This window comes from Neodiprion pinetum, chromosome 3 (assembly GCF_021155775.2).
Source record: "Neodiprion pinetum isolate iyNeoPine1 chromosome 3, iyNeoPine1.2, whole genome shotgun sequence".
Lineage (NCBI taxonomy): Eukaryota > Metazoa > Arthropoda > Insecta > Hymenoptera > Diprionidae > Neodiprion > Neodiprion pinetum.
In genome coordinates, this window is record NC_060234.1 from 20,399,498 (window position 1) to 20,416,045 (window position 16,548).

The 16,548-nt window shown below is 34.3% G+C and overlaps 1 protein-coding gene across 4 annotated transcripts; it reads left to right on the plus strand.

Annotated features, from left to right (window-relative positions):
- The first annotated feature begins 1,319 nt into the window (after positions 1 to 1,319).
- Positions 1,320 to 16,038, plus strand: LOC124214137 (serine-rich adhesin for platelets). Of its 4 annotated transcripts, none has more exons than XM_046616199.2 (12): positions 1,320 to 1,515; positions 4,073 to 4,243; positions 5,264 to 5,397; positions 6,130 to 6,280; positions 6,390 to 6,626; positions 6,699 to 6,940; positions 8,249 to 8,559; positions 8,664 to 9,256; positions 9,897 to 9,956; positions 10,073 to 14,596; positions 14,994 to 15,049; positions 15,421 to 16,038. In XM_046616199.2, the coding sequence occupies exons 1-12, from the start codon at positions 1,473 to 1,475 to the stop codon at positions 15,517 to 15,519; spliced, it is 6,621 nt and encodes a 2,206-aa protein (XP_046472155.1). In that variant the 5' UTR covers positions 1,320 to 1,472; the 3' UTR covers positions 15,520 to 16,038. The 4 variants fall into 4 exon arrangements, with proteins under 4 accessions (XP_046472155.1, XP_046472156.1, XP_046472157.1 ...); XM_046616200.2 differs by having other exon boundaries at positions 6,711 to 6,940; XM_046616201.2 differs by having other exon boundaries at positions 5,264 to 5,373.
- The last annotated feature ends 510 nt before the right edge of the window (positions 16,039 to 16,548 follow it).

A 16,548-nucleotide genomic window follows, 5' to 3' on the forward strand; every position in this document is an offset into this window, starting at 1 on the left:
AGTGTTTGGGTTCGTATAAAATCCAAACACCTCTTGTTTTTGTTGATACGACTTTTCAATTTGGAGATATCATCGGTTAAAAATTCGTGGATTTCGAATACATTAAAATTTGGGCTTGGAACTCGGGAACGGCGGCTAGAAAAATTGTAAAATAAATCATGGACACTACTCTCAAACAGTATGACAAAATTCTAGAAAAAAATTAAGTCAAAGCTATTGAAGCCTGAAGGTGTCTAACCCATATATTAATTGTAATAAAAAATTACCTCAGCTTATTATAACCTGAACATTTGTTTATCCAAACGATATGAGACTACAGTCAATAAATAAGTTGTTTTAATTAATTAATAAAACACTATACTAAACTGAATGTTCAGTTGCTTGTCAAACCTAGCTGTAATTTTTTCAACTAAACATTCAATTCCAATAAATGAGATTTTTTGAAACTAACAGAACATTATTTTGCGTCAATTAAGCATGTGTTAAATCAAAGAGTAGAATATTTGGATTATCAAAATGATTTTCATATTACCTATGTTTAATTTCTTTGATTGTACATCCTCCTATTTATTTATTTATTACTAATCCAGTTGCATATATTCTGCAGAGGTTCAATAACGACCCTATACACAGACCGAAGACATAAAAATAAAAATAGAAGAAGAAAACTTAACAACAGAACTAGAAACTAGAAACTAAAAAAACAAAAAAATGTAAACGTACTTGTGTTGAATAATAATCTAGCCAAGAGAAGTATTTTTCATTTAGTTCGTGCAACTTATAAATTGTTGTAATAACCAAATATTCGCTGTCCGTGAACGCCGCATTTAGTTTATCGAACCAATTTTTTTTTTTGATTCAAAGACTTTTTCTCTCAGCGGAGGATTTACCTGAGTATGGATTGCGTATTCAAAAAGATGTGACTTTCTTATAAAAATATACATTAGATAATAATCGTTTTACGACGACGGGGAGTGCTAAAAAATCGAAAGAAAAGATTCTATCCGGTGATAAAATTGATTGCCGAATTTCTCGAAAACGTCAATGCCTGGAGAGCAATAAATTGGAGGATTTTCGTATCGTAGTGTGTACACATCCAATAAAACCACTTCGAAACTTTTATTCCAAAAAGATTACCGAAGATTCGTGAATGGGCCCATTTATATGATCCGCTATTTTATCCAGGGTATTTCAATGATTTTTTACACCCGGTATACTTAAGCTCAACTCAACTGGAGAGAGCGAGGGAAACTTTTAGAGAAAAGAGCTGTGCAGTTGATCTTTTTACCGATGTCGTCGCCACTGTCGCGAGTACAGGCCTACTCCTCTGGTACAAGTGCATACAAACGTAAAAAATGTTTTGCTTGGATTCAGTTCAGTAGCGTCTCAATTTTGACCGCGGACTATTAGTATTAACAGTTTATTTGTGAAGTATCTTCATCGTTTTCGGCGTGTCTTCCAGAGTTAAACAAATGGAGGCTCTACTGCCATCGGAAATTGCAAGACTGGTTTTCGGTGAGATTTTATTTGGCTTCTTAGTCGTCGCTAACCTTTACTTCTGGCGGGAATATCAACAGCCTTTGTTGTGAACAATACTTTGTGCACGTAGAATCTAATTTCTTTTTATTCTCTGACTTTCATCTTTAATCACGATCGTTTAACTTTCCGTTGTCAATAGAGTTACGAAAGAATAAAGTGGCGTGTTTACAATGTATATGTTGCTTGTAGCTGTTTACATTCAACTACACCACCCACTTCACGTACCTTTAAGTGCATAATCGTAACTTATTCTCTATCTGTGTTTTGTGATTCTTTACTAAGCAGCTTGTAGTATCCAAAACTCTTATTCCGCATACTTTACCTGTACACCTGACGTTCCAATCGATCAAGCATGATCGAAAAGCCAAGTCTTTGTTAATTTTGAATTCTTAATGGGTATATGAATCTTGGTAAGGTGACTTGAATCAAATTACTATAATTTTTTCTTCTATTTTTATTGATCCAAACCTTAGCTGCATTGAACTTTGAGGCTTGAAAATATAGCGCGGCGAAAATCGAGCCAGTACAGCACACTTACCGATCTTGCCTGCTTTTGTTAGACTCTCCATACATAATAAATTCTCCATATGATCAGCATTGTTGAATTTGATTGAGGAAGCATGGAATTAAAATAATACACCAGTTGGGTAGTAATTGTAGCAAATATAATCGACAATCCAATGCATAGTGTAAAATGAACAACATCATAGACTGCTTTAATTTCTTTGAATTGGTTATCAATTCTATTAGTCTATTATTTGCTAGTTTTCAAAAACAGAAAGTTTGAAAGATTATTTATAGTCTATGTACCTGAAAGATTTGCTAGTCTCAAGTAGCCCTAGAAATAAATGAGGTCAAAGTTAATAACGTTACTTCAATGATGCAAATGTAAAGTAAAAATTCATTTGGCAACTTTAAAAATGTCTGAAGTTTAATAAACTATTACAAAGCAAAATATACTTATATTTTGGAAACTTGATTTCTTGAAAGTAAGTTTTACCAACATTTCTTTCGTTTAAAATATTAACTTCAACCCCATACTCATCTGCTATTGGAGGATGAATACAGGAATTCTCAAAAGTCCCGAAAAAAAATATACATGAAGACGTATCTCAGATGATTTGAAACAAACTCAATATTATTAACATTGAGCTTACTACATTATACAACCTACAGATATCACAAGAACAGTATTCCACAACAGTCTGGCACTAAATTTAATTACTAAACCCAAGTCTTGACAACAATACTCGCAATAAGTGACTATTCAAGTTGCTATGTTCTTGAATTACTTAGGAATGATGATGGATTCACATCTAGAGTGAAGAAAATGTATAGTTGTAGTAACAAACTTTGATATCTATTATCTCTGAAAAACCAAAATAGATACTGTGTTTTAGCTAGTGATAAAATAAAACTTATTTATGTCATGTCAGAGTTTAAATCTATGTTTTCTTCAATTTCACCTCATAAGACACTCGACTTAATACGCATTGTACATAAGTAAAGTACCAAATTAAATAACCTTTTAAAGTATCAAAGATTATGGATGCCTGAAAAGAATGCCTGTATTTGTGTTTCTACAGGCAGTAATTAAACTTCAATCCAACTTTTCTTATCGGATGCACTTTCCAAATTTAAATAATTTTTTGTAGATCAGTTATCAAGCGTTGAACATAAGTTACTATACAGTACGTACGTATGCAATTGAAGATGAAAAGGTCACGATATCTGAATGAAACATTAGGAAAAGGGAACAACTATTTAGTAAAGCTCCAACAGTGTTATTTCTGTGTACTGTGTAACAGAAATGGAAGTAAACAAATATGAATAACACAGGCTAAGGTATGAACAATTTGCCTAAAAGTTGTATGATTTATTTATTTATTTATATCATACGGGACTTTGCCCACTTATAAAACGAAATATTCATCAATAGAGAAGGTATAATGTGACATATAATGAGAAGGTTTAGAATTATTAAACTCTGATGATTTCAAACCAATTCTAATGTTTCTGATCTCATTTCGTAGACTGACCTGATCCTCACAAGTTGTATTAAAAACATTCAAGACATTCTACGTTTCATTACAGCTACCATATGCAAGTGTAATTGTTGATGAACACCTTTTGTGCCGTACTTACAAAAACAAATTTTCAACGACTCTGAAAATAACTATTTGAAAAAAATATTCAGGAGTCTACGAAGATCTCTATGGAGAACAAAACAAGCCCAAAAACATCACAGCTTGATCACTTTGAACGTTCTAATTAAAAAACGTTTGCTCAAATTGCTGATATCTGAGCTTGTGTTATTCAAATTTGCTTACAATTAGATGAATGTTTTTTTTTCGTAGTAGGTATGTTATTTTGTTTGCGTTTACTGTCATTTACACAAATAACACCACTGGAAATTTTTTCTCTCTTCATCACGCTTGATTCAGGCATTGCGACCCATACACCCTCAAAACTGCTATTTGACACTTGTGGTTTTTCTTCAACATGAATTTTTTTTTTTTTTCTTGAATTTCAGGATACCTTGAAGACCAAAAATGCAATGAGGCTGCCAGATCGTTTTTGGAAGCCTCTCCACACCTGCATGAATGTCGCACTGCTGTATTAAACGGCAGACGGTTCAACACCCGTGTCAACGGATATACACTTACTGATATATTTGATAAATTTTCTGCTGCTCATTTATTAGGTGACATTTTAATCTCCTAAACTCGTTATATTAGCAATCCACATTAATGTTACAAATTTTTTAACGACAAGACAAGTAAAATTCGTTTAAAAAAATCTATTTGTGTAATGAATATTTATTACTGCAGGTATTAAAAATAAAAATCATTACATTCTGCACCATTAGTCACATAATGATAAGGCATCCAAGTACGAGACAATGTATTTTTTATACTTTCTTTAATCCACAATATGCAATGGTAAAGATCACTACCATTTATCATTATGTTTCAATTTGTAGACAGCAAAAATCCTTTTTGACTAAGTAATATTGTTATATGAGAGTAATTTTTGGTTTCCAAAAGAGCAGAAATATGGACGAATGTAGAAAAATAAACTTCTGTGTTTGTTCTAATTCTTTCGATTCAAACTAGTTTGTTTTCTATTGCAGTACTGGCAGTAGCAAGTTGTTTAGTGTTATTGCATAGTCTTCGATTTAATCCGAAACTTTATTGATTTTCTTATTTCCCCTGAAGCATCACCTTTCTCAATAATAACTCTAAAGTAGCGGATTACCCCCTAACTTTTACTTCCATTCATATCTTGAAATGCACCTATCTTTGTCCCTGAAATCTCAGTAATCAGGCTGGATTGCAAATTCAAATTTACGACAATACTGAGTTACGGTGATAAATGAACATAGGTCGATATGATATTTTTTAAAAATAGTAGTTTACTGCGTTTTTTTTTTTTTTTTTTCTCTAAATTTTATGCTAGTAATAAGATGAATTTTTGGGGATTGAACAGCTGTACCAATTTCGATGCATCTTGCGATGGACATCTTTACAGCTATGCTTAGAAATGATTTACCTATGAGTTACCATTGACGCTAATTAAGTCGTAAATATGCCCATGCAAATAGTTTGGATTTTCTATAACAGTTTGAGAAATTTCAGCAATGTCATACCCTCTGACTCATATACAAACTTTAGGTCAAGTGCTGTATGGCAGCCATTCCTGAGGTTGCATATTTTGATTACAGTGCAGGAGAGATTGAATAAAGTTGCGGATTGTGAGCAGGTCAAACGATGTGGCGATTTGCTGGACCAGTTGCGATTTCTGATTGGAGGATCTCGAGGACAACGTTTTGTAGTAAACATCAATGTTCCATCACAAGTATTAGCTCATTTCTTTCAAGTTCTTGCTACTTTGAAGAATTTTGATTTCATATGCATATGAACGGATTAGAAATTTGTATCTCACTATTATTTTTTCTTAAAAGTCAAAATCATCACTTTTCGTCATGCTTGCCAACACCACGCTATAATATTTATTAAACATTTTAGAAACCTCATTTTGTCAAGAACTACAATATGCGAGCTTCTACTTCAAAATATAATAAAAAAATTTTTTAAATATCTTTTTACCATAAATATTCAAGCCACTATATTTTTCTGCACGAACAGAGATACATCTACGTATTTTGTGTATTATTTAAAAGTATTTTGTTCTTGGTAATGTTTATCAATATTTAATGGACTAAAATTAAAATACTGTAGATGCACATCTAAAAGCTAACTTGTAATGGCAAAAATAGATTATATTCACGATTGCATAGCGCAAAAGATGTTCTAAATATTTGTGTAACATAATATTACTCACCTCACAATTATATCACAAAAGCAATTTATAACTTGGTACATTTTTGGAAATTCTAAAGTTTTCCGAAAACTGTTTCGTTGTGTTGAAGTTACAAACTTCATCCTTGTTAATACAATTTAATAAAAAATTAGCTTACGATGTTTTACTGAGAATCTATCGAATCCTCGTGTACTATAATTAAATTTTATCTCCATTACTTATCCTTGAAAAATGGGGCACATCGATTTAAACACAAATTATTTACAGGCGAGTTCTCAAACTTATGGCGGATCTCCATTAATAACTAGTAGTATACGTAAAAGGTATCACAGTGCCAGTGATAGAGACCGTTCTAGGCGTTGCCCAAAACCGCTACATCAACTAAGTGAAAACCAGACCGAGCCAGTAAGCAGTCAGTGTGAGTGGCATATTTGTAATTGATTAACCAGAAGTTGTTGATGAAATACAATGCGACTTAATTCGATATTGAGATCACTTCAAGTAAATCATACAATAAATTATTTCAGTACGTTGCGAAACAGTAGAAGCTACTCCACTGGAAAGCTTACCTGGTCATACATATTTGAGCAGCGTACCCCATCAGCCTGAGCCGTCTACTAGCCATGACAGTGATGGCGTTTACTGCACTTCAACAAAAAATGAGTACACTGATCGCCCTCCTTTGGGTGATTTTTCATCTCTTACGACACAGATGTGTCACGATACGAGATTGTCCAACCAGGGAATGGAGCAGGAAACTTCGAGTAGGGTGTTTACACGTCAAACAATAATATTTACGGATATTGTACTTTGAACAGATCATTAGTGTAATTTAGTACAAACTACAGGTGGAAGACTGGAGAAATGCAGTTCAGGTTTGGAAGATGTAACAGATATAACGGATTTGAGGCGGACAGATAATGAGGAAAACAAGAACTTAATGCTCGGAGGAAAAACGATGGCTACTAGTACCGATGAATTGACCACGTACTCCAGCATTGAAGTACAAACTACTCCCTACGCCCTCTCGGAATCAGAGTCAAATGAGCTGGACGATGAGCCAATTGAAAATTTAAGCGTAAGTTTATAATAGTTCTGATTTTGCACAAATATGTAGCATGCAATGATCTCATTATACAAATCATATACGACACATTGATTACGGGAGTGTATACAACTGGACGGCCGAAAAAACGGACGAATTTAGAGAGTTTTGACGTTCCTAAAATTCGTCCTCTTTTTCAACTGCCTACTTGTATGAATTACCTCATTAAGGTGATTATTAACTCAGTTATGTGGCATGTCACATTTGAATCTATTCGTACAAATGTCTATTGTGCTGTTGTATGATTGATATTCTCATAGAGAACACAATTTACATTTGAAATCTTGTGCGATCTGTACAGATCAGTAAATTCGAAAGCATATGATGCTTAGTACTTAGGATACGAAAAAGTTTACTTTGAAAATCTTGTGGTTATGCCAGTACCTTATGGATAAAACGTCACACTTGATTCTTGCTTCCTCAACCATATTTTAGAGTATAATAAGTTTGTTCTGTAAACTGTAAGACTAATTATGGGACTCTATAGTCTTAAGTGCGAACGCAGCTAATTGTTTTTAAATTTTGGAAATGTTTTTCGGCAGCCTGACTTGTGAAATAACGATAAAAAACTTGAGTAACTTTACTTATTCCAAACGCTGTGTGTTTGTGCAAGATCAGTTTGACATTTTCTTTTGCATGGTATTATTTGGGAGTTGGGAAGAATATTCTCATTCAACATGACTACTGGCTTTGCATCATCGGACGAAATCCGAAGGCAGAACTCGACGCAATAGAGGATCAGCTGAAAATGAATGACTGTTCAGAAAAAATTGTTGGACAAACGAAAAAAATTTAGAAGCAATGGACATAGAATCGACCCTCGTTACCCAGCACACCCAACTGCTAAACACTACCATGCGTGATGCATTACTACAAAATTTCAGATATTTTTTTTTTTGATGTACCTAAATGCAGTGCACATTTCACATAAATTTTGTCTGCTGACGTTCTCACACGGACTAGTCTTTTTGAAAGTTGCATTGTGCGTGAGAAAATTGTCACCATATATAAAAAAAATTATGTTTCATTTTGAACAGAATCTCCTTTATGTTAGACAAAACGGATATTTTGTGGTAGTAGTGCTTAACCTTTAAAGTTTTTAGTGAATAAATGATTCTTTCAGAATGTACAATCCCTTGAAAACTACGCAGCAACTTGGTAGCATGTCATTTTAGACTATCAGTGGCATGAATCATTTTTACAGAAAGATTCAAACGATGTATCATACTTACAAGTATATATTATTTATTCTTTTAATTAACAAATCTTGTGAACTTATAGTTACTGACCAAAGAACTACTTAATCGGACGGAATTGCAAGAAAGAATAGCTGAAAATATAAACAAAGCAATACTTCCCATAGAAATGCCTTCTAAGGATGAAAGCATTTGTGAGTCTATGAGTGGCGAGATGAACACCTCGATCATGGCTGAGCTGAATAATGCAATTAAATCCATAGTTGTAGCGACAGAAACGGATCCAGTATTTGAAAATTTTTTGGACGAGATCATAGGACCAAATGTGGATACCGATACCAGTCCAGATGAAGAGCATGACTTCAGAGTTAGTTTGGAACATGAAACAAATTCTAGGTAATTGAATTTACACTGTGGTGCTATATATTATATATATGAAATTCACTTTCATTATTGGATTGGGGATAGATTTATCTAATTTTTTTTAATTTTGTTTGCAGAATTCAGACAGAACCATCTAATACCGCTGTAGTTGACATGGAACTGGAAGAAGTAACTTCAGTAGTATCCACTAAAAGTACGAGTTCAAATGGCATAACGGAGTTACCTTTGAAGCACAGATTACGTAGTTCATCTCGACAACAGAATAGTAAGCCGGAGGACGAAAGAGACAGAACAAAAGACGTTGAAAGAGTTGACAATGCTCTTGAAGATCATAACGCTGAAGCTATTCGGAGTATTATTAATGCAAACATTGTTGGAAATAAACAAATGTCAGACAAAGGTCCTGCAGTCGGGAATGCTATAGCAGCAAAGCCTGCTGTGGCTATCCAGTCCACTGACTTGTCGCAACCTGTATCAATTCCTCCTACAAGTCAGATCGCAGACAGTACTGAAGTAATGGAAAATGATCTTACAAGCCACAAAAGTAGTGAGGAACCAGCCGTTAAAAACCTCATTTGTCCAAATTCTAATTCTGAGCTAAATGGCAATCAGATTAATCTCATCAGTGAACAAGAAATGATGGCGATGCCTACATTAATTCTTTGTTCTGCAGCAGAAGTGTGCAATAGTATTAAAGCAGAAAATCTGTGTAAGTTTGAAATATTAAAGAAAAGATCTTTAAACGAGTTACTTACATTTATTGGATAGACGCAGCATTCATGATTTAGTTCATTTTCTCTCTCATTCATTTGTATAATAAATACTAATCTGTAAAAAAAATATTTTTGCGGAGTCATTTTACTTGTGCTCATTAGATAATCGCAAGCTTTTGACCTCTGTGATACAGGTGGTTTTGTATTACAAAATAGAATTGAATTATTCAATACGAGTAATTTTTAATGCTGAGACATACCTTACTCAAGGGGTTGACCACCTTTCACATTTGGTCTACATCGCACATGAAATTTTATGAAATGGTCTCGAAAATCTCCTGAAATATACCATAATCTATTAAAGTCCTGTGAAATCTTGTAAAATATTATGTGAAGACATACGAAATCACTAAAATCCTATGAAATACTTCGAAATTTTTTGAAATCCTATAAATGTTTTGAAATCTACAATCACATAATCCATGAGGTCTTTCAGAATCGTGTAATCTTGAAATCTGTTGTACACAAACTGAGGAGTGGTTAACATAACTGTAAAATAAGAGTTAAGGAATGTGTACAATTAATATTGAAGACTGAGAAACTGAGTTTGAGTAAATGAAATCTTTAACATTTCAGCCTCATCCCAGTCAACTGTGTCTTACCCTGAACCTCGATTCGTTCCCATTGCCCCAAAAGGTAAACAAGGAAATTATGATCCTTAAATATTCTTAAACCATTAAATTGTATTCATGTCCGAATATTATTGAATTAAGTATTAAAATTCAATTAAACAATTGGCATATTTTTTCTAGGACCTGACAATTTGGAGCCAATGTTGCCGTTGTATCTTAGAGCTGTACATGTTCCAATACAAGTTCAATCGAAGATTCAACCTGAAGTCGCTACCAAAGTAGAGAAAATGATAACGAATCCTCCATCGTCATCACAGGTATCAAGAGCTAATACAAAGTGTAATCGCAAAATGATGAAAAAAAAGAAAAATCTTAAGCCTGCTATTGTACCGACAAATACCGCCGTAGAGTCTAAAACTTTGTCGGTTACGAACACAGAACAGACTAGTTCTGCAGAAGTTGAGTCTATAACACTTTATGCAAATGACAATAGCTTTGGAACACTGATTGAAAATGCTGGGAATATGCCAATGATAAATCTTGATGATACAATGGCCTTAACTGGTACCGGTTTCTCTCCCTATCTAAAATTCCACGATAACAAAAATATCACATCAACATCCAACGTATCATCAGCAAAACTGACCAATGATGTTTCGATTGAACAATTAGATGTGGATATCAAGGTTGACGAATCTAAAGTATTGCCTCATACGGAAAATATTTTATTTGCTCGGAACACTCCAAAGTCATTGTTAAGAAATAGGTCCAGAAATAACAGATTAAGCATGTCAACCCCTCGAAGGCGAAGCAATCACATAAGAGCACTGGATTTTAACACCCCAAAAAAATCATCAAGTTCTGAGCAGAAGACAGGCAGCGACAAAAGTGTACAATTTTCTCCAAAATCGTCTAAACGTATAAGGTCAGCTTGTAGAACAAGCCTCTTCAAGTCTCCACCTTTTTCTGGTTCGGTAACGATGTCACAGAAAATAAAAACACCAGTGAAAGATCAGCAGCCATGTAAAGTACCAATTGCTACCAGAAGCCCTGCTCCAAAGTTACTCGGAGGCTGGGATAAGTACACTGGCGTTGGAATGATCCTTGGCGGCACATCTCCACATCCCAGTTCTTCGTCGACATCCGTCGAACACGATGAACCACCATCCTATTCTCAAGCAAAATCCTCGTCATGTACTGTGAAAAAAAGTTGGGATGCCGATCTTAGGCAAGTTTTACAGGACTATCAACAACCTTCGTGTTCAACATTGCTAGTGAAAAAGGGACCTGTAAAAGTGAAAAGTAGAGTTGGGAAAAGCTGCAGCGCAGGTAGGAAGGAAAATGCTTCAAAATCTGAAGGAAGTGAAAATGCTGAGCAGTCTAAGCATGGCGTAATAATGGACCGGAATGAATCGAAATTTATTGTAAAACGGGGTGTGAATAGTTTTGACGAAGTTATATCTGATGAAGTTGCGGATGTTAGTCCTTCAGTAGCAAACAAAGAGATATCACTGCATGAAAAGCGCTCTGCTTTAAATACAAATGTCGAATTAGTCGTGCAAACCGATGCACAGATCGTTACCTCCGAATTACGGCATGAACATGCTCTTAAAGATGAGATGGAATCCTCTGAAGGCTTCGATGTGAGTAAAACGAAAGAAAAACTGAGTGTTAAAAAGTATGCTATATTAAAAACTTTGGAAACAAAAATTTCAAAACACAAGTACAATCGTGAAATCGAAAGCACAACTTTATGCCCTAATGACTCTAGCCAAAAGAAAAGTGAATGTTTGAAAGTTTCTCCTGAAACTCATAGTTTAACAACTCACATATTGCAAATGTGTGATTTAGAAACTCCAAGAAAAGGCGATATTTCTCCTGGTATTCCTCCCACTCCAAGAATGCTCAGTCCAAGTAGCATTACTATAACTCCATTTACGAACAGGACCCAGGAATCAAGCAAAGTTCCAGGTATCATTAGTACGCCGGATTTTCCACCGACTCCAAACATAAGGCTAACGCCAAAAACAATGGAAGAAATCACGATTGATGCAATCAAGAAAGGAGAGTTTGGAACATGTTCGCCTTATTATGAACCGAGTACAGAACAGCCGAATATTGTAGATAACGTGTTCAGTAGCCTAAATACCACGAAAAAAAGTGGGTCCGAAGTTGTACCTGTTGCACCGTCCATGAAAACGGACCCTGATGATATGCTCAATAGTGGGGTGGATAATGATTTTATAAGAAGTACTTTAAAGCGTAAACCAGAAATAACACAGTTTGAAGTAATAAAGGAAAATTTGTCAAAAGAAGAAGCTGACAAAGAGTTGAAGATATCAACAAATTCTACAAGTACTGAAGTACTATTACCTGAATTGATCTATGCGACACCTATTAATATTCAAGAACAGATTGAAGATGAAAATGTTTTTGAACGGTCCCCACAAAATCAGAGTACTGATTCCACAAGTCTAAATGAATCGAGCAAATCGTCATCATCTGGCACTAGTTCATCTTCATCAACGTCATCATCATGTAGTTGCTCCAGTTTTGCGACTACATCTACGCCATTCAAGTCGGTAACAAAATGTAAAACAAAATCTAACGCGTGCGATACCAGCACTGACTCTAGTGCCAAAAATCAACCCGATGTACTGAATACTCACGATTTAATAAGTAAACTTTCTCCCATAACTGTAAACAACGGCGTTGCTGCAGTAGAAAGTTACAAAAATCTCTTTGAAATGCAAAATACTTCGTCATTAGAGAAAGGAGAAACATCACCTTTAAAAGTACTGTTACTGAATAAGACTCAGGAGGAGGTAGATGCTTCAACAAAGGAAACACCGCTTAAAGATGAGGCACTACTGTCCGAGGCTAATATTTCGGAAACTCCTAGTAGCTCTAAATCTGGAGTAGAAAATTTAACCAATTTAAAGTCAAAACTTTCTACTTTGGACAATTCTGGCTATGAAGATAGTTCAAAACAGAATCAGGTAGTTAATAAAACTCATATTCATCCTTTTACAAGACTGAAACCGAAAATTATAAGTGTGCAACACTTTTTGCCAGATGTTTCACTTGCACTCAAGCCACCATTGCTATCTGAAATTGTAAGCAATACAACACAACCTTCGAATAGCCAAGTCTCCTCATCATCCGTTACATTAGATTGTAAGCTTGGTATGCATTTGGAAGAAAAAAGACTGCGTCTTATGGCTAAGCTGAAAAGTAATCCTCAGACAAAGATAGCTCCAAATAGAGTAAGGTTCAAACAAGTAAATTTAAATGCGAAAATGAATACCAAAGAAAAACATACTATAGCCACATTTTCCACTTATGAACAGAGAAAGAGTTCAACTCAAACAATGTCTGATAATCCAGCAACAAAGCAAGTTATTCAAATTCAAAAAAAAACAAACCCCAATGCGACAAACAGTAGCAGAGCATCAAGCAAACGGATTTCGGAAAATGAAAGTAATGAGGGAGCACAGCTTATGCAATCCAAAGAAGCTTCGGTGAAATTAATTTCTGAAGACTGTAAACAGGAAAAATGTGATGCAGCTCAAAGTGGCACAAAAAAGTCATCTAATATGAATACACACAAAAGTTCTACGATAAGAAAAAAAGACTGTAATGCACCTCTGAAAAGTAGAAAATCGATCAGGAGAATACGAAATCGGCAAGTGCTTCAGGAGACTGCCAAAGTTGAGTGTGACTCCAAAATTTGTGATGCGATGAGAAATGAAGATCCATTGACAGTGGGTTTGACTACATTAGATTACGATACCTCACAACCAATGAGTTACACGGAATTGAATGAAGACCTTGGAGCTACTAGCAAAATTATTGATCCAAGACATTCAACCGAACTTATAGCAATTGTATCCCAAAAGTGTGAAACGATTTTCGAAAAAGATTCCGATGACAAAAATGATGAGGAATGTCCTGTAGAAAATATCACCATTCCAGTGAAAAAAAGTCAGACTGTTCAGTTGTCTAAAGTCGACCAGATCAGAAGGGATCTTTTCAGTGATGAGGAAAATAGCGATCAGAGAACTACTCGTTCGAAAACCCGTCAATTATCGGATACGCAAAAAAGTGAACCTTCTATGCCTGTTTATAGCGCTCAATCCGAACCGAAGATTTGTGAGATTGTGCCTAAAAAATCAAAAGAAGAATTAACAAATGTTTTGGAATGTTTGAAATTAGTTCCGGCGAATAAAACTGAAACAATTGGGAACACAGGCAACAGTTCTCAATTACATATTAACGAGTTGGGTGAATATCAGTTTTTCCATACTGATTCCGTATCAATAAAGAAAAAGAGAACAAAGTTTCGTAGTAGTAGTATGGAATATATAATATCTCGGTATCTTGATGATGACAACGGAACAGAATGTCAGAAGGTAATGACATCCACTGCTTATGAAGAAATTTTCAATCATTCTCCAAGACCAAAGAAAAGAGTAGTGGCTAAGAAGCTGAAAATTAAAAATTCCAAATCCACAAAAGAAGAGGCTCTGAAACCCACAAGTACACTTGGAAAAAAATTTGAAAACGATATAATAGAGACATCAGTTGTTTTATCTTCGAGCGTGAAATTAAAAACTGCACCATCCAAAGTTAAGAAGAATGCTACAAAAACGCAAACCAAGAGCCTCATGTTGACTAAGAAAGATGATGAAACGGAGCATGAAGGTAAAGACTTACAACACATTAAATAAATTACCTTTACATGGTGTTCAGTGGTCCTGGAAACTATCCATAGATTTTTCTTATGTCCTGGAAATGTCATTGAATTTCTTACGAATTTTTTACTGGACATCATGCTTTACTGATCTTCAACAAATTTTGCAGAACAATATTACCCGGAAAATAATTCAGCTCGCACATTTTATTTTTCAATAGAACTGATAACAGTTTTTCGTAATATTTGAAATCAATTCTTTTCAAGTAAATTGTCATAATATTAACATTCACGAAAAAGTTCAATTCAAATGTCAGAATTATTTCGAAAATGCGTCCGATCACACGTATTTCATAGGAATCATCAGTAAGAGGATAAAAACTAAGTTACACTAATTTGATGTTGTAGATGGCAACCCAGATTCGGAGAAACTGAATATCTCAGACTCAGTAGAAGATCAACCGGTAGGGTGCAAAAATTTATTACAATTTCTTAAGTTAGCATAAAATGAAATGAAGGAAAAATGAAGAAAGAAAAATCTAAAATTTAGAAATACGTTAATCTTCCTTGTTGTCTAGAACTTTGGTAAGAAAACAAAACCATGAGGTATCGTAGTGAAAATTCATGGTTTAACAAATATTATTACCTCTACACCCGATTTGTTGCAGGTACATCTTAGAATAGGATGAGAAATAGGATTGATTATTCGTATTTTATAATAACTATTTTTTGATTTTTCCTTACTACATTTACAGTTTTGTGTTCTTATACTGACAGAAATATCACTAATTATATCTAGGCATATAAGATATTAGATTGATTTTATACATTTTAGATTGAAAAGAAACGACGTATTGCTGACCCACAATCATTATTGAAGAAATTAGACCTGGACCTCTTTCTGACGTCTGTTCATGGACCTGTCGGACAATAATGCATTTCGTTTAAACAGTTAACTAAGTGTACATAGGAAGATAATGTTGTTAAATTTTGAACATATATTTATACATGTAACATACTGGATATTGTTATTTGTTTCTAACTACTATTATTACTATTAATACTATTATTTTTATTCGAAAGTTTCCGCGCAGAATTCAAGACACTGAAGTACATAAATGGCATTACCGACAAACCTTTTATTACCATGCCTAAAGAAAGTAATAATGTTGAGTATTTTTATTGTTGTCACTCTCCAGAACTTTATTCTCTCTCGGAAAAAACCCTAAGTTGGGTGCAAATTCGAACCCCCAGCTCATAGATAATGCTTAATTCCCACAAACAAAAAGTCGAGGGTACGAATTTACACGCAAGTTGAGTATTTTCCGTAAGGGTTAACTTACCACTTTTGTAACTGGGCCAAAAGAGATTGTTCATTGTCGATTATATAGATTAATGACTCCGCTGGACTATATTAGAAAAATATATTTAAATATATATATACTATACCATATTTTTCAATGCTTCGTCTATTATAACAGAATAATATCTAGCGCTGACTAACGTTAAGGAAACAAGTAGTTTCGGAATGATTGGTTTAATTTACAAATTACTCCAGATATAGGTATATCAGATTTTTAATCACATTAACTCTCTTTTTCAGCGTTCCACCTCTTGAGACCATTATTTATTGTGTTTAGTGATAAGGAAAAAAAAATTCTGATTAATACCAAATTTCTCAACTGCAAGACTAGTATGGCCCTTGAATAATTCGTGCTCATATTTTCTCACAATATTTTGACATACATCAAGCACATCTGATTGTGAGCCCGATTATTCCTCGGTTTCCAAGAAATGAACGTAAGTATTCATACACACATCCATTGTGTAGATATTACTATGTAGAAATGGTTTCAATTTTTTTTCAACCCACTACTTGCTAAATTTACTAAACTTGTACATAGCTAAATCATGTGTGTTTTTTGAAAACTAATAGACAAGACTTGTACGAATAGGTTATTGA

Excerpts from the sequence above, each read along its gene's own strand:
- LOC124214137 (XM_046616199.2), top strand. The coding sequence starts at position 1,473 with ATGGAGGCTCTACTGCCATCGGAAATTGCAAGACTGGTTTTCG. Across the intron at positions 6,627-6,698 it reads AATGGAGCAGGAAACTTCGA|TACAAACTACAGGTGGAAGA; the intron begins GTAGGGTGTTTA and ends AGTGTAATTTAG. Across the intron at positions 8,560-8,663 it reads GAACATGAAACAAATTCTAG|AATTCAGACAGAACCATCTA; the intron begins GTAATTGAATTT and ends TTTTGTTTGCAG.